Genomic DNA, 26442 nt, shown 5'->3' with positions numbered 1-26442 from the left:
CTGTTTGTCGGATTTCCACTTGTAGGGAAGGACAAGGTCAGAAAAGAACAGGTAATACAAACATTATGCATCCCCTTATATTAATAAACAGCAAGTTTTATTACTAATATTTGGCTTAGAATATTAATTTCAGGACACTGAAAGTATCATTAATAAGAATGCTTCAGGATTATTATGTGACGAGAAATACTGTCAAAAGACTGGATACAAATTTAACTTTGTGAACTGAAAGGTCCATATTCATCATATTAAAATGTACTTTATTAAAATATATAAAGTAGAACAGACAGTATAAAACAGATGTTTTGAGGAAAACATGTCAGCTGTATTGTAATTTTATGAGGCTAAACTCATTTACTTAAAATTCCTATGATCCATAGAGAAATTCTTTCCTCTCCCACGCTAAACTATGGTGGATGCATCAGGCTGAAAATAGAATAAATAAGGATGTGAACAGGTTACTTTCACTGAAACTTTCAAACAGAATGAGTAAGACCAATCGGTCAATTGTCATACCAAAGAATTCTCATCTAAGTTACCATACTCTAATGCACACAGAACCAAAATTTAAATCAGGTTTTGCTGCAACTGAATGGAAAAGAACCACTCTCAATCTCTCTGAATTTATCAGTAAATTATATGGATCTTCACCTGGCAAAAAAATAAACAAGACACTGAAAAACTGGTGTGTATTTCCTTAACAAAGTGGTTGAAAAAATGAGTTCAAATGGCTTTGAAAATAACATAAAATACATTCCTAAAGGATGATTCGTATTTGAATGTCTAGAATTATTCATTTAAAAATCAGTGCTGCAGAAAATTCAAAGACTGTCCACACTGGATTTTTACTGCGCTAGAACCAGCTGAAGTATTTAAGTATCTTTCTGGTAAAAGAGCAACCAATAATTTTGAAAAATTTAGGTAACTGCTACTTACAGAATTCAAAACACTGTTGCTTCAACTCAGTTTCAGCTAGGAAAGATGCACCGATGCCTGTACATCAAAATAGTTTGTTTAAAACTTCTTTTTTAAGGAATAGATTTCAAGTGTGTAAATTCTTCTATGACATAGAAAGCACTTCAAAAATAGAAGTTTGACTAAACAATGACAAATATTTAAGATGTTTCCTCCTAAATATTAAGTTATTTGCACTTGACCAAGAGCTCAACATTATCTTTTGTTTGGTGCCACAGATTTGTCTAGGACGAGAATCATTTTGGCAAGGAGCTTTTGCATCTAAATTTTGCAGACAGTGCATTATGAAACTGCCAGAGTATCCAAAAAGAAGAAAACAGAGCAAGAGGATGTATAGACGCAAGTATTTGATAAATTAAGCCTAGAATAGCAAAAGACATGAAGCAGTGAAATTTGTCCAGTCGTGAATATCAAGTTTTTCCCAATCCAAGTCCCTCAAAATAAAGTAGTACCCATCTTTTCCTTAAGCCAGCAACTTGAGCATTCAGCTGACAGGAATTATTTCTTGTCAAAGACAAATATCAAAAAATCTATGTTAAAGATGCTGATGTTACAAAGTCAAGAGACACTCAAAGGTTAGCAAAGCTCATACAACTTTAATTTGTCCCACTTGCATTGGTAGGAGACAAGCCTTTCAGCGATAACTTTTCTATATGAATTCTCAGGTCTCTTCAAAGTGGAAAAAGTAGTCAAAATGGAAAATACTCAGCATTTCTTCCCTCCTCCTGGTATCACTAAATGTGTCACTAAATGTGTCTGATAACATCGTATCTCACTGTACACTACCGAAATCTTACACTGAACATAGAATTGATTTTTTTTCTTGGGGAGCCTTTCCCAGTTTTAAACCTTCTGCTGCATCTCTGGTTCATCAACCCATATGTGTGTAGTTATAGTGCAGCTAAGCCTATTCAACAGCTGGTACCTGCTTCTGAAAGGACAAATCTCCTTCCTTCCCCTCCCACCATCTCCCTTCTAAACATCTAACCTCCCAGAGAACTGCTCAGACCATTAAACCAGCAAAAAAAGTCTTGAACTGGCTCGGTATGGATCACAGGAAAACAAATGCTGACACAAAGGAGGAGGCATCAGGAACAAAAAAGGGCTTCCACTGACTCCTCCATTAGCAAGTTAGCAAGCAGACATTACAACAACTTCACTGTATTGAAAAATCAGACCCAAAAAATATATTTCTACATTTATTTGAGATATTAAGCACCATTCCTTTTCTTTCTGGAGGAAAAGAACTCGTGCATAAGGAAGCTGAAGGCTAGAAGTTTCACATGTCCATTAACTAGTACAGCACTCCATAGCTGATTTTACAATGTTATATACTATTTTTACAGTACTTTATATGCACATAAAATTCCTTTTAATTTCAGCTGCACATACTAAACCCTCAGCAGTCGGCAAATCGGTCGCAACATGACTAACACCATCAGCAATGAAACTCTTCTATTTGTAGATCTGCTAACAATCCTGGAACAGTGTAAGAACTGTCACAGCTCTCTAAATGTGATCACCTCCTTCACTCACAATCCTGTCTCATTTTCCAAGCTTTCGAAGTCTGCAAGAGAGTGATGAACCCATTTTATACTAACCTGATTCAATCCAAGAGCAATGCTCATGCTACTAGAATAAAAGAGGAAAGGGGTAAAGCAGGAAATACTAACAAAGCCTGCAAACATATGAATACTGCAGTGGAAGCAAACTAAGGTTGCACATGCAATCAATTCCTGAATGCCTGACTAACAGTAGCTTTCTTTTAACCGGAAACTTCTGTGCGTTTTCATAAGATTTTTTTGTAACAAGGAAGCAGAAACATGCTGATCCCTTGAAGGATCATGAGACGGATTACATTCTTTGGACTCACAACACTGACCTTTGCCACTTCAACTGATCAATGACAGTTGGACTAATAGGCCGTAATCCATAAATCAGCCAACAGAGGGAAACAAATAGCTATAAAACCTGTTAGCAAGAAACAGAAATGCATGGAAGCAGCAATTTTTGGGCTCAAGCCAAATTTCATAGGATTTGGGCTTGAAGCCTTTATCTCCTCGTCTCCTCTTACCATATGCACTTTGCTTATCCCTCCCTTACCCCACTTGCTATTTGTTACACATCTGCATTTAAGTGAGATTGCTTCTTTTCTCAAAATATGGGAGTGGCTTCCCTTTTGAGCTTCCAGAAAACTGGCCATAAAAATTAAGATTCGTATCTTCTACTCCGGAGCCTCAAACAATATTTTAAATAATGAGCAAGAAATAAGTGTGTACTGAACTTTTTGTGTTTGCAAGGTTAGAAGAGTGCAAGGGCCTTATGAAGAAAGTAAAATACAGCAAAATAATCTGTATTTAAAACAAACCTTTGCCACTTAAGCTCCAGAACTTTGATTGCCAGAATCTGTAAATGCAGGACTCGAAACACAATATAAACATCTGTGTTGGACAGTAAGACATGAAACATGTTCAAATAATATGTGGTATTGCTATTTTAAGCTATAACATATCTGACTTCTACATTGCTGTTCTAAAAAGAGAAAGCTATCCCTGGAGTTTGGTACAGGCTGTTCAGTATTTTGTACAGTCAATACACCCGCTTAACATTTTTTTAATATTTTCTTCCAGCAGATAGAATGTGTTGCTGTATAAACTGCAACAAAAGATACAGTTTTTAGAAGTTAAAAAACTAGTATAGAATTACCCAGTTTAATATGCATTCTAAAATTCTTGTTGCATGGTTCTAACAAAAATCATGTTAACATGGCTATGAATATGTCATCTCCATGGATCAATTTTTCTCAAAATATTTTCGAATAGGGGAAAAAACACCTGGATGTTGGGACAATGAAACAAAAAAATTTGAGAAACAGAGTATATGCTTGCTAAACAAGAATTATGTTTATTTAGCTAGTGAATCACCTAGAGGAGTAAATCTTCACTTTCATGATAGCAATCTGTCAGGCTTGCAAACACCCAGAAATAGGAATTAAAGATTATTTTAAATGTAGTTATAAAGGTCATAAAAAGTCTGATTTAGACTGAGGTACATTTACTCAAAACTGAGATTCATTGAGTGGTAGCAAACAAACAGTTCCTCAGACAAATGCACTTTTTTCAGTATACATGTTACAGAAAAAAAATAAAGAAATGTGCATTAACTGGTGGTGTCCACCAAGCTGCATATTAATATTCTCTTACACCAAACAGTTTGAAACAAGGGAAGTGTCATTCTAATATAATTTTATGTTATGTTTCTTTTGGCTAAACTGCAGCTTAAAGTTGCTTTGCCATATTAAAAGATTACTACAATAATTTTCACATGAACATTTAGACTTGAGTTTTACTCCAGGACTAAATATGGCATGATTTGCTTTTAATCTGTTGAATAGCTAAAAACTGACAATTAAAAAAACTACAACAAAGAAAAAATTAAGTTGAAGCAATGTGAATCTCACATCATTGAACCACTTCTAATGGTTAAATGTTAGTATTTAACAAATTCAAAGAGTTAATGAATCCTTGCATTCGTTCGGTCTCCTGTGCCTTAGCTAGGATGCATAAATACAAAAGACAGCAGATACTGGTAAAAGCTTCAGGACAGAAAGTGCTTGACGAAGGTACAGTTCTCAAGTGTGTTTGGTGAGAGAGTATAAGGGCAGATGCACTGATGAGAACCATTACAAGAAGAGTCAATTTTGTGTTAAAGTGTTCAAAGATGTCACCTTAAGCAGAAAAAAGCTTTAATAACGTCTTCTTAGACATATTAGGCATTTCCAGAGTCTACATCATTAGTGTTGTAATTCTAGCAGGACATCTCCATATAGTTATTGTTTGTTTCTATTTCTCTCCTGGAAAAAAAACAAACACAAAAACAGAAAGGAAAATCATGTTAATACACACAGTTCAACATTATCTGCTTTCCTCTCATTAGAGCAGTTGCATTGCTTGCAATTTCCCTAAATCAGCCAACAAGCGTTCAAGGAAGAAGCTTCACTTTTTTTCAGGAACATGAAATATCTAGTTCAAGTCAACTTCTTAAAAAGAAACACAGAAGCATACATCAAACTAAAAGGCAAATATGTTCCAAAAAAAAGCTATCAAAAAGATGTTTTATAATGTTACTTTTAAATCACTTCCAACAAAATATATTGCACAAAGTGAACTGAGTAAGGAGACCAAGGGGCCTACAAACAAGGCAAGAAAGAGGTACCCTAAATCTTCTGCTTAACTTGTCAAAAAATGCTCTGCATGAATATTTAAATATTCTACTCTCCATCCATTATATTCCTGAAAAAGTAAAGATCATATTCCCAGGTATCTCATTCAAAGCACGCTATAATAAAATGTTTCAATGTCCTTAAGATCAAAAGGTAAAGGAACAAGTTGGCCCAGTACCTCCTCCTCCATACAAACACGTTGCTCAAATGGCGAGAAAAAGAATTTAAAAAAAAAAAAGCCATCCATATTTTTTTTAGAAATTATTTTTAATAACAAAATGCAAAACCAGTAAGGTAGGAATGGCTGGAAAAAAAACCACTTGAATGCAAGCCTGAGTTGCAGACAAGACCGTATTCACTACAAAGCCCTCACAGCATGGTGCATTTGGTGTAAAGGAACAAAGTGTGTTATGTCATCTGTGTAATTCAAACAACGATAAATAACTTCGTACAGTTATGGGCTAAAATACTAATTGCACTGTGTCTCTATCAGGGACTAACAAATTCTTCCTCTGTATTACAAGTCTAACAGCGTAAATAACATTTTCAGTGTTTTATCATCATCCTCCATTTTCTCTACTTTGTTAAACATACACTTAGGCATTATGACTATCTCTAGGAAAAAAATAAAACAGATCAATAAACTGTATCTCATTGCCTTCATTACGTATCTTCTAGACTGTAAAAAGACACTGTAGTTTGACTCTAAGAAACTAAGAATTTATCTTCCAATAACATTTCCTTTCTTAATATGTAAAACTGAGCACGTTACCTTCATGGAAGGGAGGTAGGTGCCCTCCCCCATTTAAAAGAGAACAAAAAACTCATTTCCAGTATTTTTATTATTATTGCATTACACAGCATGTTATAAATGGAACATAAACATAGCAGGGAAAACCAAAATAAACCAGGGCGCATTTGAACAATGATTTCAAAAGCACTCTATCTGATACCACGCTGAAATTTTATTATGCTAGAAACTATTTAGGAAAAGTGCAAATTAGCATACGAACCCAAATAAATTCTGCCAAAAAGATACTATAATGAAAGAAGAGGATACATAACATTTATACTGGTTATTAGAGTAGAGCTGATGATCTAGTCCTCTCCAAGACAGACCTCCAAGTTGCTTCAAGATGAACACCAAGAAAGTACAGCTCGCACAGAGTTCTTGGTTACAATAAGCAGCTCACGGTCCCAGCAGCTCTATATCTAAGACTGTACATTCTCTAGGGCAGAACTTCAGTACATTTAAAGTGAGAGTGATACTTGCACTATTCTGCTAGAAATTATTTTTTCCTAGTTCAAAGAGACATGACTAATATTTGCATACTAGGATACTGCTCTTAAAATGTGGGATTGATAGTATCAGTCATTAATACAAACTGATACGTTAACAGTGCATGTCTAGGCTGAAAACAGATGATCACTGGCCTCATGCCTCACGATGCACGTAAGGCATTCAAAAATAGCCTTCTCAGATTATTCCTCTACTATTAGCAGACTTCAACTGAAAGAACTGCACAAAGTGCTGAAAAACAGTGTGGTATTAAGTAGTAGCCTATGAAACTGCTATGTTAAATAATGAGATATCAGTATTTTAATAATTGTGAATACTACCTACACACAAATAAAATCATCGGTTCCTGCCCATTTGGAAGTATTACATATGTAACCATTCATTCAAGCTGTCTAGAAAGCCTCTCCCTGTGTTGCGACTGCTGCACAGTAAACTGACCAACCTAGTGCTCAAAATGCATTTAAGTTCATAAAAATTGAAAGGAGAAAGGGAATGAAAGCCTGACTACCTGCTTCCAATAGATGAAATTTGTAACACCTCCTTTATTTCAAGTCCATTTTGAATTCTACAGAGGAAAAAGGCTTCAAAACAACACCAGCAAACCCTTTCTGTAGTCTCAAAGTTATATATTACTACATTTATATTTAAATACTTAAAGCAGACATACCAACTTGACATTTTTCAATGCAAGTGAATATTGGTATCAGTGACATCTGGCACTCTGTACAGCAAAATGGACAGAGAGAAAACCGGATTTATTCAAAATGCAGGTAGCAGTATTGCGCTCAAAAGCAAACTAAATCCCCCCACAGCTTCAAGTCAGATCACACTCGCTACCACTGCCTTTTCCTGTCTCAAAAAGTATTTCTCTTGTGCTTTTCTGTGTGGCTTTTGTTTGATTGTTTGTTTTTGTATAAACAGTGATTATAGACAAACTAGCAGAAGACTTTATCCCCAGCAGGTTTCCACCACCAGAGCAGGGGAAGTTTCCAGCGTACCGACTGGATTCCACTACATTTCTCTTTCACCCAACATCTCTTATTTCTTAGATTCAGATGAGCAAAACCTTTGCCACATCTCTTGAAATGCTCTTGGATAAAAAGCCTCTCCAGTCAATTTAAGTTCCCTGCCAAAGGCCAGCTTCACTTCAGAACTCGCCAGGATGAGGTTACCTGGCTTTAGAGGGAGTTTATGAGCAGGACATGGAGATTAAGTACCATTTGAATTAGAACAATGTGGGAATGCAGCAGCTGGTTCAAGGTACCTGCCAGCTGCAGACCATACAAATAACTTTCTATACAAACTGACAAAACCAAGTGAAGGTGAACCTTAAAAATGCTTGGGCCTTGGAAACATGCATCGATCTAGTGCAAACAAAAATATAGAATTAACTTTGTCTGAACTGTGAGGTTGGCTGACTTCCAAATTTCAGTTCTCTGAATTCAGGGCATTAATCGAATGATCCTGTGCTGAAAAGTAGCTGCAATGTAATTTATCCTCAGATTTAACAAAACCTCTATGCTATCAAAATTTCAAAATACAAAGCAATAAAAATGTTTCCTGATCCGATTTGAAAAAAAAAAACTACCGAGATGCACACAACATTGACTTCTGGAATTTTTTTGTCAAAAACAAGAGAAATTAAAGGGCCTCATTTTTAGTAGCAAAAATGTAAATGGTAGCCTAACAACAACAACAAGAAGGTACTACAGTCCTCAGCTGTATTTCCCTCCCCCCCCAAGATCCAACAAATTGAAGCTCAAGGTGAGGGAAGGTAGACCTGAAAGAAGGACTTTTGCTTTTTTATAGCAGTTGCAAGTGCAAGCATTTCAAGGTGTCCATTTTGAAAGCTATCCAGGATTGCAAACTTGCACAAGCAAACTGCAGATAGTTCACACACACACTCATTTCCAACACAATCAGCTATACTTGCAAAAAAACCCTAGAATTTTGCCAAACTTTTGCATCTTACTGCAATGTTTAATATGTTCATGCCTAAAGCTGAACATGCCCCTCTCCCAAGAAGTAGTATTCTCACAGCAGCTTCAGAAGGGAATGTGCAGCACATCTTAGTTGCTTCACAGCAAACCGCAATTTAATCTTCAGCTTAAAAGCCCTGCTCATCTGCAATGTAAGCTAACATGTCAGACTGCATTCTGTGAAGTGAGGCACAGGCACACATCTCCTCTGCCAACTCCACTGTGTGGGCAGAAACACCTGGCAGAGGCAGAACAGACAGCTGTAGAGGTGGTGAGAAGAAGCCACAGCAAAGTTCATGAAAGCTCATTTACTACTGGCATCAGCCATAATCTGCAGTTTATTGCACCCCGGTGTACCATTACAGCTATGACAGCATAAACATTGACCTTAGCGCTTGAGAACCACAATGAAAAACAGATTACTGAGAAAACTGAAAAATGCTAGAAATAGTTTACTCCATTTATGACACGGATCTCATTGGCTGTTAACATAAACTACATTACTAAAACTTTAAAATTGTGTAAAATAAAGGCCCTTTTTAACTTCGCACTCTTGAATTTCAAACTAGAGGGGGTAAATCTCCTGAAGACAGAGATTACCTTAAAATCAGATAAAAATATTTAAATACATTTTTCTGAGAAGCACTTCTGGGAGTTCTGGGAAGATGGGAAGGAAGGATCAGATGGGAAGGATATCTAGAAGCCCTACATGGACCTAGAAATTTTTCCTGTGGAGATGCCATCCCCTCCCTAAACGCTCATTTTCTCCTATTCCTTATCCCAACATGAAAACTACAAGGCACAAATTAAAAATAAAAGTCAACACAGGAAGTCAAACGAGGTTTTACAACTCCAGAGCAGTTCCTTCTCCCGGTAAGCCTTATGAATTAACACTCATCTGAGACCCTGCTGCTGCAGATCATTTGAACTCCAGACAGTAAATAAGGCTTTCAAGCATATAAATATTAAGACAGTCTGAAAAGCTATGAGACCTAGACTTCTAATTTATTTATTCTTCCTATTAGTTTTGATGGCGTTTTAATTATTTCAGTTTCTGAAACATACTTAGTAACAGTAAAAATGTGAACACGTTACAGTAAAAAGGTAAATAAATTTAAATTTGAGCAAACACATGCATTGTTAGTGGAACATGGACAGACCATATTATTTTATTATGGTAACGATAAAGGCAGTAAGAACTTAATCCACATCTGAAATTCCACAGCACACTAAATAACAGGGTACGAACATTCAGAAGACAGAGGTGGGGAAAGAAACCTAACTACTTTAAAGATACCATATGATAACACACAATGAAGAAAGGCTCTGCAGAAACCAAGCTTGAACTGCATGAGCCAGAAAAGCCCCTCCAATCTTGTTTTCCCAGGTGGATACTCTCAGTGACAGATTGGCCAATTCTAACTACAAGTAGCAAGTATTTCCTTTCAGTGCTGTACATTGTTACACATTGAAATATAAGATTTTAATTAGCAGCCATTTCAGCAAGTTCATTAAAAAGTTTAAAAAAAAAAAATCAAGCTTCTAGATCCTCATTATTGTTTGTTAACAATGCTGACAGTATAACATCGGCTTTTGAAGACTGACAACAGATAGCTTCTAACTACATTTATGGAAATTGCATTCAGTGATGATCACTGTCCCAGCAAAACGAGCAGAAGGATGACTCTGACACTTTTGTTAGTTTTTCTCAGACGCCCATGGGCAATAACAACAAGATCTTATTTAATTGGTCTGCTAAGGAATCTATAGTAGCCTTGGAAGGGAAATGACATCCACTTCAGGGCCTACAAAATACACTGGGGAAGAATTTCTCAGACAATTTTTCTTTAAGCCTCACCACTCATTCTCTTTGCACATGTGTAACTCAAATTGCAGTTTGCCATGAGGAAACATGAACTTACTTTATCTTGGTTTCTCATTATATTCTATATGAAAGTGCAATGAACATGCAAGCTTATGTTTACTTTTTCACAACTGACTATAATCCCTAGGTACAGCAGAAAAACAATAATTACAATTACCTATCAATATTGAGTACACTACCAGGCCTCTGAAAAGGTGGTCACAAAGAACTGGGCTCAAACAGCTCATCATCTGATACGAATTCTTGTAATACATCATTTCAACTAGATGAATCTGAAGGTTAAAGCCAATCAATTTTGATACAAAACCTAAACAACCCTCATTCAACTGAATCTACAGAAACAGATGTACTAGATATGCAAGATCTGTATGGTTTTGAAGTGTCATTTTTTCCAGCAAAGCACCACCAGCAATCTTCACTCAAGTTTCTGCTAACTAGCCCACCTGCGGCATGAATCAATGAAGCAAGGATGAAGTACTGCATGGAGAGTCACACAGGGTGCAACTTCCTTGCAATATGCAGGCATATTTCTTCCCTGCAAACTGCAGGAAAAGCACCAGTGTTCTAGTCAGTTGGTTCTTATAAAGCAGTGCAATCTGAGGAGATGTAGCAGGAAGCAGAAGGCTGCCGCATGAATTTTAACAGCTATTCATGTATACTCAAGGTTCTATGCTTTTGCTCTGGAAGAAAAGATTTAGAATTACTCCTTTGCATTAAAAACCACAACTTAAAAGACACAGCATTTAGAAGAGGTGGAGTTGTCGCAGACCAAGCTCAATTCAAGTTTGAAGTCTTGCCTTAAGTAGCTACCTTCATATTTAAGGACACTAAAGAATTAGATTCCAAAAATGACTGGTCTCTTACTCATTAAGGTAAACCATTTGGTTGATATTCCTAGCTTTTCCAATAGGGGTCCCTATTTTACAGGAGAAATTGGTCTTTCAAGTCCCAGACTCAGGGAATTAAAAAACACTCCGTAAAAAGGACTTCGTAGGCTTGATTTTGCAGGTAGGAATTTCAAACGAAAAAGAAAAACACGACAAGATCCATACAAGTGTCACTATAAACTAAGACCGCCTGTGAGTTTAATTACATTCCATCTCTTTCATTCAACAGTCCAATACTGCACTTTCCCTGTTGCAGCATCTTGTCCCTTACTAGAGAAAGGCAGGCCACACCACTACTCAAACTCTTACATAGTCACTCTATGCTATACCATATTTTAACATCGAGACCTCTCCGTACCATCCTCATCCTGTAATAAATTCTAAACACTATCTCTGAACAGAAATACTTTACCAAACACACAGAAAACAGGCACATTTGAAATCCATGTGTCTATAACAAGAGAACTTGCAGGTCATTTTTAAATGTCTCGAAAAGACTGAAGAGGCAAAAGCAAATGAAGACACAGTAAATAAGCACACCATCATGGGATGAAAATTCTGGATCAGTATGTCTAAAATTATTCTAGCTCCAAATAATCCTCTTCTCCTGAGACAAGGGGTACATAGTCATCTCACGATCATCAAAGGAGTAAAAACGTATCTTCTGTTTCTATTTTCTGACCATATTGTTTTTTCTTAAAGCAGATACAAGACCTGCAATATCATTTTCATTTATAAAGATGAAACTGTAGATAAACATCAAGTTCAAGGAAATTGTGAAATAACGGCCCTTGAAACATCATCAAAAGCATACAGGAAATGCGCAAGTTTCTCAGAAGGTATTACATAATCTGTTTTATTTACTGTTTTGAATCTCTTTTAGATGTAAATACACAAACTTTAAAAGGTTGTCTAGTACAACTATCATTTAACTACATAAAAAACGTTGGTCAACTATCTATTTTCCTTGACTTGTATGTATGTATTTCCTTGACTGTGGATATACCTATATCAGACTTTGACATCGTAACCTAGTAGTTGATGGCTGGGGGCTAAGGGGAGGAGGAAGTGTCTACAGTTCACTCTTCATGGATGTTTTCTCACTTCCCTCCTTCCTTACAGATATTTTTAAGAAATATTAAATCAAGCATAAAGTCAGCAATGTCCTGGCGTGGAAAGGAGTTACACTGCTTAACACTGCAGCCTGATTATGACCCAATTATCGGAGAAACAGAAGTTACATTATTACCAGAATGAGGGGAAAAAATGAAATGACTCCTTTTGAGAGTCAGAAAGTTTTAGCTATATCAGCATTCCTATTACAAGGATATATAGTACAACAGGAGAAAGCTAACACTTTAAATGCTTATTTACCTGCCATTTAAAGGCTTCCTGAAAAGTAAAAATTCCAAATGCAAATTAGATATACACAAATATACTGAATTCCTCTATCTTCTCCCATGGATAAAGATTAATTAATTTTCTGAACTATCTCACTAAGAAAACCATCTAAAGCATTCTACAGTTACGTAGCACCATGATCTTTTTTTCCATTATATGCTACAAAAGTAGAATTCTGCACTAAAAAGCACCAAACGACGTCCTAGGACAACAGGTAATTCCAGGTTAACAAGCCACCATCTGAGGGTGAGGAAGTTGTAATCTTCCAACAACTGTGTTTTTAATCAGAGCCACACTTCATTTTGATCCATATATTTACTGAAGATCAGGTGCATAACTACTAATACAAATATTTTTTTTCTTTTCGTTACCTTTTATTTTCCTACTGTAATTATGTGCTCTCAAATGGCATATTTTAAGACTTCTGTTCCATTTTTTTTTAGATCTTATTGCTACTGCTTTCTGTTGAAAGACAATCAAACACGTTTTTAAATAATCTGCACACAAATATGCACATTTACACAAAGCAGCAGTTCAAGCTAAGGACTAATGCAATTTCAGATTATTTCAATATACTACTGACAGAACTCATGAAGAACATCACCGATTTTGTTGCTCCTTTGGTGAAAGATCACAGCACTTTTACGTTTAAAATAGGACACTGGATCCTGAGCCGTAAAACAAGTGTGAATGACTACTGCACAAATTTGTTTCCAACCCCCGTTGTAGATATCTTACCCACACCAGGGTCACATCAAACAGTGGTAGACACTAGAGTTCTAGTATTTACGTTTAGAGAGACTATTAATAGTCTTTTGCAAGTAACCTTTATCAAATAGCAAAGTTACTGAAGTTTCATGTTAATCACAGACTATTCATTGCACTTTTATAAGTATACTGCCGTATTTTAATAAAACATACTGCTAGGTCATATTGGAAATTAATTATTGATCCCCCTGAGTTGTTAAGATTAAATTTTTACAACCAATTATTTTAAAATAAGTCAGCTGGAATGACGAACAGTTATAAAGTAAATTAAATCCATATATCATATGCTGTTTACTATGTTTAGATCACTGGCTGTATGAAAGTTTGTTACCACCTATGCAACAACAAAACATTAATTGAACTTTAAGGAACATGTAAATGACTACTGCTGCTTGATGCATTTAATATTTTATTAACAGCAATAAGCACATTTCTCATGACAGAAACACTGGAAACAAAGTGATTGCCACAGCTGCTACAGAAAATGGGCATGAACTTAATTTACACAGTTCTACTGGCAGTAGAAAGTGCTTTAATTTAAATACAGCTCTATAAAAGCCTAGCTGGCACTAGGTAATAAAGGATTACTCAATTAACCATAAACCAGAGCTGACAATAGTAACTGTTGCATTTCCAAACTATTATTGAATCATAAAAGAGTTAACAATTGTATATTTACAATTTAAAGACAGGTAGTTTGTACACTCTGTGATAAAAGAAGATACCTAGAGGTTTACAATCAACACTCAATCATAAGAGAATGATAAAGATGAACTCTCAGTAGCTGTCATTAGTTTAATTTGGTGTTCCTATATTTTAAGTACATATTCATTTGCTTAAGGCATATCTCAAATCCATCTACAAAGAGATAACCTCACAACTAGATAGGCAGCTCTAAAGTCATTTTTTATAATTTGTCACAAAACCAATTTGTACCATGCTGTTGAAGAATCAATGTCTACTATGCAAGTATCTTGACAAGTATGTTTTCTCCCAATAGTATTGGGAAAGGTAACTGTTAACAGAGAAATGCAGCGTTCAGTGCTTGAGTCATACAGATACTGTATGTTTCCCTGCAGATATTAAAGGAAACAGTAATGTTACTTTATTACACAAATATGCATAATCACAGTCATTTAGTTAGACCCCTACTAAAAGCTGAATTTAGTACTTCGAATTTTAAGTTTAGCATACATAGAAACACTAGCAATAATCTATGTTCCCCCTTTCCATTATATTTTGTGGCTTTCATCTACTACAGAGCGAACAAAACCACAAATAAAACACATTACCTCCCTGAGTTGCTAGGGCATGTCTGAATGCTGACTCCTTTGATAAGTTTTTTCACAGAAGTAGATACTTTAGAAGCAAAACAGTTATTTGTGCAGTGTCTTAAAATATCAAAAATTAAGAAAATACTGAAGCATGACAGCTACAGAGAAACATGCTAACCTTAAGTCCTTCTGAAATATTACCAAAATCACAGTGAAGTTGTACTAAAACCTGAAAAAGTCAAAGTTTTCCCCTTACACTGAATATTAGTTAAGAATGTGGCCTGTCCTCCCATCACCAAGATGGCAGGAAGTAAAAATACTGATTTAGGGCATATTCAGTTTTCTTTTTAGAAAAAAAATTCAAAAGGCATTACAGACCCCACTGGGATATTCATCTTGCCACCAAACAATAAAAAACTTCCAACGTGACAATTTATTGCAGAGTTGTGCAATAAAACTACAAAATTGATTTTGGGTATGCACAACACTGGTCTATAGGAGATACAACATGTGTTGAAGGTTTAGGAATGTGCAAGAGGGGTGGAACTGCTGCAGCACTAGAAACCTAAGAGCAGCAAGGAGACCGTGAAGCAGGTGAAATTCTTATGCAGCCAGAATTGTGGCAGTTTCAAGAAGTGAACAAATTCAGGACTTCACATCCCACAAGGCCCCTAATTAGCATAAACCCTAGACTTTTGGTTTTTATTCAGTAGGTGGTGTGACAGGATGCATAGAGAGCACTACCACCAAACTGCACTGATGCAAACTCCCATTTCTGAATACTTGTGCATCATCTAACTGGTACAATAGTTCCTAAAATGTTTCTAGCCATGAGACAAATCATATATTTACAGTTATTAGCAAGCCTGGAAAGAAAGTAAATATAGCAAAAGTAAACATTGTGGCCAATGGTGAACATAAGTGTTACTAGGGAGAGTACACACAGGACAAAGTAGACATGTACTATAAAATAGCTTGAATTAAATGCCTTTTTCCCTTGCCTGTTTTTCTGAAATACTGACCTCCAAAACTAAAGGTTTCTCTACAGATTTGTCATAGGTATACTTTTCTTCACAGAAATGAACTACACATTTCTTTTTTTAGGAAATGCACTATGAGAAATGTCCCAAAAAATTATTCTGATGCTGTACAAGTCATCACTACATCCCTTCTGTGTTTCACAATTGTACAAAAGAAAAATTGAATTAAGGGGAAAACCTGCTTTTCACCGTAATCATACTGTTAAGATTTCATTAAAGCAGAATTTGAATTGAAATGTTAAATAAAGTAAGCTTCTCCTGTAATTTCAGGATTTTTGTGATATCCAGAAACTGTAAAAATCTAAACTAGAAGACTTCAGTTACAGATAATACACTCAATTCAGTTTTTGTTTACTTTGAAGAGTAAAACATGTCAGAAGTCCCTTATGCAGGCCTATGTTAGTACTGTGGTTAAACACATGCCTATATTAACAAAACAAGTTACAAGAACTTAAATCTTTTCATTAAGAGCCAGCTATATCAAGTACAGACACCTTGGGTAAAAAGCACCATTTTATGATTCAACATTCACACACAGAAATTCTAGTTGTATGAAAAACAAGGTTTCCAAACCCAGAAAAAACAGGAGAGCTACTATAATGACATTGATTTCTTACCCTACGCATGGCTTCCTCCTCCTCTTGACGCTTCTCATAATGTGCAAAGTCATCAAAGATTGAGGTGGTATGCTTGAAAGTAGCAATTATTTTAAGCACTTGCTTGGCTTTTTCTAGCGGTACCTCTTGAGTGTCCCTCGAATTGGTAACCGGTTTGTTGTCATTGTTTTCCAAGCGAATATGCCGCAGTTGGTTATTGGGAACGTCTTTGACAAAGATCCATTTGACATCAAACTTCCCCTTCCACTTATCCTGAGACCAGACACCAGCATATGCATTGTAGTCCACAACAGACTTCATCTCAGCCACTCCACAAAAGTGTCCACTGCCATTCACACTGAAGAGTAAATAGAGTGGGCCTTTTCCATTCAGGGAACGGTAAGCAGCATCCAAGCGCTTATTACCATGTTCAGTACTACACCAGATAGAGTACTTAATGGAGCGATGAATATCGTCCTCTGAATAACTTTTGATTATAAACACACGTCCATTCTTCAGATTCCAATCGAAGTCTTTGGGATTGTAGTTGTTTATGGCCTTTAGTTTCTCCAGCACTGGGTGCACTTCCACACCAGAAGGCGAGGAGCTGACGGATACAACACCTAAACCAAAGTTCTCACTACCAGCTCCATTGTTCTGGCTGAAGCCCACACCCCTGTTACGAGGAGCTACCCAACGGTTTTGCAGCTGTTGCTGCTGCAACTGGTGAGGCTGGGCCTGCTGCTGAGGTCCTTGTTGCTGTTGTGGTTGCTGTGGCTGAGGCTGCTGTTGAGGCAGTTGGCTTTGCACCAGTGGTGGTGGTTGAATTAATGGCTGAGGCTGCTGGATTATAGTCTGAGGAGGCAGTACTGGTTGGGCTGGGGGTGCTTTTACCACTGACCCTTTGTCATCCCAAGTTCCAATATTCATGTTGTGTTTTATAGGTGGTGGTGGTACAGCAGGGCCCCCAATGCCCACATTACCTTTAGGCTTGAGTTTCGGCTGAGGTTTAGCAGGCTTCCTTGCAATGGCAGCCCATGAGGTTGGTTTAGGTGCTGAACTGCTAACGGGGGGCACGCTGTTTGCTGCAATGCTTGTCATACCTGTACTGCTCAGAGCTGAACCTACAGTTTTTGTTACAGCAGCCGTCATATCTCCACCAATTTTCAGTCCAGTCATGCCTTGCTCAATGCTGCTAATCCCAGGCACCTTGCTCAGAGTATCACTGCCAAATCCAGCCTGTCCATCTGCTATGGCTCTCCCAAGAGAACTGGGTGGATAGCCATAGCTGCTGCTATAAGCAGAGCTTTGCGTTGATTGTCCCTGAGATCCACTTGTCCCCCATGTAGAGAAGTCTGCATTCCCAGGAAAAAAATTAAATCCATGCTGCCCGAGAAATGGAGGGGTATTTCCTAATGCCCCAGGTTGACTAAATACACCATCGGGTATGTAATGGTGTTCACCATTACTCATCTGTCCATAAGTTGTCAAGTATGGCATTGGAGGGTCGCCTGCAGTTGACCATGCTGCTTCGCCTAAAGAGTATGGAAATCCAATAGATGGAGCATAATAACTAGGCATATATGGGTCTGACATTGGTGGATAGCTGTTACTCTGCAAGAAAATAAAACAAAAATCAGCAATATAGACAATTATGCTCAGGTCAAAAAAAAAAGTAATACAGTCCAAAACATTTTTAAGGATTATATGAATGCATTTGTAACTTCCACCACTCCTCCAAAAGTAAAAGATGAACGAGGTATCTGTTAGATATGGCCATTTTTTCCTCAAGAGACCTTTTCAAAGTACTAAAGAGCCCCATTTTTTGTAAGATATTATCTTCATTTTCAGTTACTGAGCTAGGCTTAAAATGCCTCCATGTCAACAGTATCAAGAAAATAACAAGCTACTTTAAAAAATAAGTCATAACAACTGTAGTTTCATAAATACAGAAAAACAGCTGCAACTATGATTTAAAGGTTTGGCATTCTTAGTTTTTTGTCAAATTTCTCACTTCTAATTGGAGACACCTGCCAGAATATTATAGTGAAAAGGATGCAAGGATGCCTGTTTGTTTCAGGAGGAACAACAATCAAACCATAACATTTCCACACTATTGAGAATGGGCATTAAGTATAATCTGTGGCCTAGTAGAACAAAGTTTGCTAGCTAAATTCAAATTCCACTCCCAAGACTCCTGGAAAATCACAGCATTTACTTCTTGAGAAGATAAAGCTCCAAGACATTTGAAGGACTATCCCCATACCACTTCTGATGATGTTCTGGGGAAAAAACTGCACATTATCATCCTCTAGCTGATGCCTCCTTAATGTTGTATTATTTGAAAAAAATGGGAAGGCAAGCAAAATTCTCAAAGCCTTTTAATAATTTGTGCTTTCTCCCTCTCTCAAGACAGCTACAACTTACAAACTTAACAAATATTATCTTTTGACTACAGAGGCAATTCACAGCTCTGAAAATAAGTCATTAACTTCCTGGCAGAAGAGTTATACCAAGCTGTAGTAATATTAAGCTTCAATCTATCATGCCATCAACTGTGAGCTACTTCTACCAACTTCAAAGGAAATCATGTCCAAGCAGTTAGTATTTTCTCAGAGCCAATGAAACTGTTGTTTTGAACTCATCCAATATATGATGATTTTGTTGTAAATTTAAGGTGCGGGGTTTTGTTTTGTGGTTTGTGTTGGTTTTTTGGGGTTGTTTTTTTCCTCAAGCTTCTTGTAACTGCATCTTTCTGAAGTCAGAGCACAAGCACAAGAGCAGGAGACATCAGAGCATACTTTTTAATTGAATCTTTTCCAGAATTATTAATAAGACTTTACCTGTTTAAGATACCGCATGAAAAGACAAGATACAATATTCAGGCAAGTAAGCAATGCTAAGAAATATCATCCAAAAATTAATTAAGTCTGGAAGTCAGTTGAACTCCAAAATTAATTTCAAGATAGTAAACAATGTTCACTTACCTGATTTGTCTGACTACTTAGATATGGCTCAAAATCATCATCATTTACTGCATCCTTTTGATGAATCGAACCGTTTTGTACTGAAACTAAAAGTAAATCTGTATTAGGTATACTCTCTGAAAGATCTATGATGCACTTTTAATCTAGATAACACTTCTTAATCGCCTGTACATTGAAATACTTCTACTTGCGCTTTGTTGAGAATAAACATATTATTGTTAAGCACTGCTTTGTTAAATTTAAAGAAAATAGCTCATTCTGTTGATGACCCCGATCAGATCTCAGGAGAGGTCTGGAAAGACGGCAACCAGAGCAGGCTATTACTGACTATTCTTTCCTGAGCTCCACAGACAGAGGAAAAACTATAGGCACACCTTATTTGCACATGCAGTAAATCCAGCGTTTCCAGAAGTACTAGACCAAGTGCAAATGTGCAGACCAACCAGATTAGACATATTCAACAGGTTCAGGGAAAGTTGCAATATACAGCTTTCTCCTGCCAGGAGGAAAGTCAGTTACCCACCAAGACAACCATGAAAGGCACCACTATTCAGCTATTTAATTCTGTATTTCCTACAAATATTACACTGTACTGCATTAGTGGCACCTCTGAAGCTCAGAGGGTACAAAGCAAAACAGAAAAAAGAGCAAAAGTCCCCAAGGGTGATTACAATCCTTTCCCAACGTATATGCCACTATACCCTGGAATCTCTTCCTACCTGCTCTTCTTGGCCTCTTATTACCTTTAATTTCATCTAAGGCATTATACCTACCTGGGATTTTCCAGCCGCCCAAATTACTTGAAGTGTCTCTCCACCCTCCCCCAGGCTACTATTCAAACAAAGTCAAATTGCACAAATTTCTACTAAGTTCCACTGTTTTCCATGGTGCAAAGCAGAACATGGACTTAAACCAGCAATTTGCAATTATACAACTTGAAGATGAAGACCTCTTCTCAAAAATAAATTACTGCTTTTCTGAATGCAATTTTTTTGTTATTTATCAAATAGGTTCAGTGAAAAAAAAAAAAAAACAAAAACAAGTTTTAGAGTGATCAGTAAGGTGCACTGAGAAACCATGACAGCAGAAGTTACAACAAAACAGCAGATTTTCTGAGAGCTGGAGACACTGTATTAGGAACTGACTCCATGGTTTCCCTCTTTTAGCAAAAGCTTGTGAAAAGTATATGCAACCATGTAACTAAACCTTCAACTTTGTTGGAGTTAGTGTTTAAGAGTGGGGGTTTTTCTGTTTCATTTGGGGTTTTTTTTGCCACCCAAAGATCACATTGCAAACTAAGTGGTGCCTGGACCAAGTTTCTCCAATTTTTTTCCCCATTTGACTTTAAAACAAACTGCCTTCAGGGAACGAAACTAGCTGAAAAAAATGACAAAAGAATAGATATAATCACAAGGAATAACCAAAAATCTGGAAAAATTTATTGAGTTCAGACAGCAGTAAAAAGAGCTAAAAATTCACAATTTAACACAGAACAACAGAAGATTTTTTTCAAAGCAAATATCTGGGAAGGAAGAAAGCAACTTGTGTTTCGAACACCTTGGAGTTTTAAAAGTCAGAACTCTTGACACTTCAGTTATTACTAATCGGCACAGTGCATTTGTATACTAGGTACAGCCAAACATGACCAGCAATGGTGAGCACGATGGGTTTTAAAACTTGATAGAACAATATTCCTAATTAAATACCAAACTTTAATTAACATTAGGTGTTGGGATTTTTTTTCCATAAATAAGTAGTTTCAGTTAAGGTCATTAATCATCCTGAATTTACACACAAGGGTAACATATTAATGAGCTGGAACGCTATATTCCTCTTTATATTTGGCCCAGTCACACAGGGGATGAGCCTCAAAATCTTTTGTCCATGCCATATCCATTGCTTAGACTTAATCAAATAGTGTAGAAAGCAGAATTCTCAAATACATTTCTGTTATAATGAAAAACATAGACGGCCACAAATAAAGGAATAAACAGCTGCATGTCAAGACTAGAATCCTATCAAAATTAATCTCCTCATACTGACAGCTAATCTTCATAAAACGTGCATCTGCTGTGTTTATTGTTTCAGACATATCTAAAGGTCACTTAAGACAGAATTATTTTTGGTCTGCCATTAGAACTAACATAGAATATTCTTGTATATGTATATTCTTTCTTATTCATTCTGTATTGAGATCTTAAGTCAGTGACACAAAACAGTTCTACACTGACATCTTTCCTAGTAAATACATACTTCTCCCAGTGAAATAACGTCACTATAAGTGTGTTTCGTTGGCTTTTCATTCTAACTTTACATATTGTGTTAATAAGGAAGAATGTAGCCCCCGCACACATTTAACAAGAGCAAACAGATTAAGATGCATGCCTCATTCCCAAAATCTCACATTAAGCGTTCCAACTAAACAGGGCAGTGATGAAGAATACTAATTGAAACTAATCTACAGTTACTAAAAATATCTGTATCAATCCAACCCTGAAAATACCGTATACTTCCGCAAACACTGTGAAAACATACAATGTAATTGGATATTGGGAAGAAACAACTCATCAAATAAAGGAATTTAAGGCTTATATTCTTTTAACTGCCACTATCCTTTGAATAACCACTTGCAAAATGCACAAATGATGGCCAAAGGCATAAGAATAAATTTTTCATTAGAAGAAGCCGTTACACCTCGATTAAGATGGAGAATAAATACTAAAAGAAACACATAACATTTCATTCTTGTTTTAAACCTAATGCTTACATTTGAACCTTCTACAAAACCAAAAATTACATACATATATATGTAAACACAAGTCAGCACTTTCCTATCACAGGTGTGATACATTGGCACAACAAACAAAAGGGAAAAAAAAAAGGAGTTTCAGGAATGTCAGTTTCTCCCCCACACCATCCCCCTTTAAGACATCATTTGATTGATGTCAGTTCTGATGTTTCATGTCAACTGTACAGTAGTTGACAACTAGAATTAGAAAACTTTCAAGACAGGATAATTCACTCATTCAAGTCTCTGAAATACCAACATTAATATCTGACACAACAGATGGATAGTACTGTTGTACACACTAGAACTTCAATCCCACAAATTCTGGTCAAGGGAAACAGCACAGTAAACTAATTTATAATCAACTAACATTTTACTAGACAATACAAATCAGCTACCTCCCAATATCATTTGCAGGTCTAATAGTTTTTGTTTCAATATGAAAAATACTCTATTTCCATGCATACACCCCTTATACTGCTCACTCATACTCTCTCATATGCTCTACCAGACACGTGGACAGTAACCTTTTTACCACCCTCTTTAACGTTATTACTCTTACGCACAGAACCAACTTCAGATTAGTCTGTTAACTCAGTATCACATCTTCCCTCGAAGTTCCTTTAAGCTGGGACCTATCATGACACCTGAAAAAGATTACTGTCTGCTAACACATGGTCAGTAAGGATTGCTGATACTGACTTAATTTATCCTACTGAAAAAGTCTCTAACCCAAAGCCAACTACTCGTGCAACACTGTGCTACCATCTTCAATCTCCTAGCCCTTTATTCTAATGCTAAACGTCATTAAATAGACGTTACACCAAATAATTTAACAGAATGGAGGAGATTATTGGTTTGTTTCACTATAGTTTTCATTTAGGTCATATTTTCACCAAGAGAATATATAGTAAGTATCCATTAGTTAAAAGGATGCACTCCATAAAAATCCAAGCTCAGAAATGCAAAAATCTCTTCCTTACATAGCAAACTAAGAGATGTGTTTTGATTCAAACGTTCTACAGCATTTACAAATTATAGCACACAAAAATATGCTAACATAAACAAGTTAAAGTAAAGCTGACTCGTGCATTTTCACTATTAAACAAGCTGCAACATAACACCCAAATAGAAATGCTTAATACTTCCACTCCAATTCATATATATGCAATATAGTTCAAAAACTACTTGTATGATTCCCTAATAGATGCATCTCACTAATCTCACCAAAACTGAGATATAGTAATTCAAAGAACACGAAGCCACAAACTACTTGCTAAAACGAATCTGACTTTTCTTCTCATTCAAGGGCAACATGGAAGCTATAAACACAAACTACTTCAAAGACACAAAGAAATAGTTAAAAGCTGCAGTTTGGGGAAAAAAAGGTAGAAGTATTAGAATATGAGAGAAAAGGTATTCAAGAATGACAAAACTGAGAAGGTCTGAGGAGGTAAATACAATTTCATTTTTCTCTGAATGCAGAGAAATTAAAAGGAACAGGCCAAATTCAGCAAGATTCAGGAACAATGTGCCACCTCATAAGTGAGATATGTAATAAAAAGCAGATAATCTGCACAGATTAATAAATAGAGCTAATAGAATCTGACAGAATAATAGAATAAGTACGCTGTGGATAACATTAAATGACAGTTCACAGAGAACAATTAGATCAGTTCAGATAATGTGCAAAGAGTACATGAGCTCCAAAAAAAAAGTTTCTATTTGCGTGAAGAAATAATAAGTGTATTAACACACGAAGGTAGCTGTGTGCATGCATAGCTCAGCTTGCTAAGCACCTAAGAATTAAATGGGCACAAGTGTACTGATTAGGCAAAAAGAATTCCAAACAGAATATTAGTCTTAATATCAAAGATAAATTCCGGACCAGAAATAAATTGCAAGATATAATCTGAGATGCTGTTTATGACAGACTTGCCAAGAATTTTAGAGACAATATTAAGTAGTTAGTTCCTTGTTTCTGTGGGAGAGAAGAAACCCCATTGAGTATGGCATTTAAAAACTAAGATGTTGACAGAAACCTAAAAAAAGTAGAAAAGTACAAGGCCTACAAACACTGAGAGAATACTCTATACTGACGCTAAAATGAAGTGAAAAGCCCACAAAATTTCTGAGAATAAGGAAGGTGATGTGTTCTGCTCACAGATATGAGTAACTAAATAGTCACGTGGCTGCTGTCTCGCAAGCTAAGGAAGCTGTTCAAAAGATTCTTCCTGATGATTCTAGTACACCGATTCTATTCACTGCACACAAAGGCCCAAGGTGTACTGTTAAAGAGATTATACAAGCATATCACAAAGTCAGCTAAAAAGAAAGAGCTGTGTTATCATCCGACTTCTGACATTAATCTTCATTTGCAAAATAAAACATTTTAAATTGATGCACCGCTGTGCCACAGTAAAAATGCTGGGAAATAACATTTTGGCACACAATTTCCTGTTATCTTGCTCTGAAATAAAAGACATCCTATAGCTACATTCTCTTCCCACGATTGTCTGAAGACACATTAACCTCCATAAACAGCGATATTAGAGATTTATACAGAAATACAAGGAATCAACTTACCTTTATTTCCCTGTCCTTTAGGTCTCTGTACATAGGAAAGTGGGGGAAAAAAAAGCAAAACAAGTTCAGTTAGAATCCTCTAACGTTTACTTCAGGATAATTCCACTTATTTGCCAGTTCTGCTCTTTTCAACTTAAATACCAGTTTAAAATATTATTTAAAACACGCTATTATAAAAATATTACAATATTATATAAAATAATAAAACATTACAAAAAACCCAACAAAATAATGTTAAAATTTAAATAATTTAACCAAAACCACTGCAATAATCTAGTCCTTCACAGCATGTGAAGCTTAAATGGTGTTGAAAACCTGAGCAACAAATGAATTTTGACTGCCCCCCCCAAGAAATATAAGCAATAAACAAAGCATAGAGTAAATGAACAAAGAAAGTTAGTAGCTTAAGATTACTGCCAGTACTAAAACTTCATTAGAACTTCATTATCATATACCATCTTTTAAGTTGACTGATGGTTACTTATCAGAGAACAAGAACCTACAATGCCTTGCTTTTTAGATCTACAAAGGAATATACAGTGATACTGTAAGCTGACCTATGAGTTATGCATTCCTCGTCTAGGCAATTATATTGAGAAAATGATACAGTCTGTATGAAGCTTTCACACAAGGAAATAATACCTTAAGGAGGTTTGGTTGTTTTTTTTTTTTTAGGATTAGTCATTACAAAACACTGTTAATCTGTCATGCACTAAGAATCACTGTAACAGTACAAGTTACAATATCCTTAATTCCTCTATAGCAAAATAAAATAGTTTAGAAAAACAAATGCTAGCCTATGAAAATCTAATTCATCTTCTTACATATGTACAACTAAGCATGAGTGGGTCTCCTGGCTCCATCACTCTCTAAAAATTTTCAGTCCTGAAAAACTCAGTATTCAGAAGTTTGAAAGTTTAGGAGGCAACCACCTCCATCTTGCTTTTATGTGCATCTGTCTCAGAGTTATCATAAGACTGTTTTACATTGCTCCAACTAAAGTGGCACTGGTTAGTCACCTCCCTCTCCCAAAACCAGAGAAAACTCTCTGTAACCTTAAAAACCCCAACCACCTCATCTTTTGGTATGAATCTAATCCAGACAAAAAAGCATGCAGAGACCAACAAGAGACAAGAACTAAAAAAGTTGGGAAGAAGAAGCCTTCATGAAAGACAGAGAAATAAAAAGCTAAGAGATCACTGAACTAGAAATAAGTGCATAAAAGGAAACTGGAGAGCATGCACAGAGACAAAAGAAACAAAACATTAAAGGCAGAGAGAGAAAATAAAAGGGGGCAGGAGACTGCAGGGCCAAAACTTTTGGGGAGTGGCAGAGAGGCCCACGGAGGAAGCAAAGACCAAGACAGAAGACCTACCAGCCAGAAAGAAAGGCCGGCAGAGGCCTAGCAAAGATAAAAAAACAACAAACTCTGGGCTCCGCGAAGAACCAACTAAAAAAGTGCAGCACAGCGGATGGGAAGAACCAGAGGAGAAAAGCTGGAAGAAGCGGAGGCCGCGGGGAAGGAGCAGAAACCAGAGACCCGAAGGGAGAAGGGGTGGGTGAGAAGAGAGAAAGGCACGGAGAGAAAGGATGCGGTAACGAGGAGCCAGAGAGAATTCGGGGTGCGCAGGGGAGCTGGGCGCCGCGGGGAGCCCGGCACCAAGGCGCTCCCGGAGCGGAGAGAGGAACCGGGAGCCCGGAGGAGCTTGGTCAGGGCGGGCTCTCTTGCGGGACGAGAACACACAAAGGGGACG

General features: G+C 36.6%; 1 protein-coding gene across 1 annotated transcript; it reads right to left on the bottom strand.

Moving 5' to 3' along the window:
• Positions 1-3854: 3854 nt before the first annotated feature.
• YTHDF3 (YTH domain family, member 3) lies at positions 3855-24710 on the bottom strand. The gene is made up of 4 exons (XM_009576088.1): positions 24689-24710; positions 19315-19400; positions 16349-17941; positions 3855-4828 (listed from the first exon to the last, which is right to left on the bottom strand). The coding sequence occupies exons 3-4, from the start codon at positions 17921-17923 to the stop codon at positions 4805-4807; spliced, it is 1599 nt and encodes a 532-aa protein (XP_009574383.1). The 5' UTR covers positions 17924-17941; positions 19315-19400; positions 24689-24710; the 3' UTR covers positions 3855-4804.
• Positions 24711-26442: the final 1732 nt, after the last annotated feature.

This window comes from Fulmarus glacialis, unplaced genomic scaffold, assembly GCF_000690835.1.
Source record: "Fulmarus glacialis isolate BGI_N327 unplaced genomic scaffold, ASM69083v1 scaffold9274, whole genome shotgun sequence".
Taxonomy (NCBI): Eukaryota; Metazoa; Chordata; class Aves; order Procellariiformes; family Procellariidae; genus Fulmarus; species Fulmarus glacialis.
This window is presented reverse-complemented; position numbering and strand designations above follow the sequence as displayed.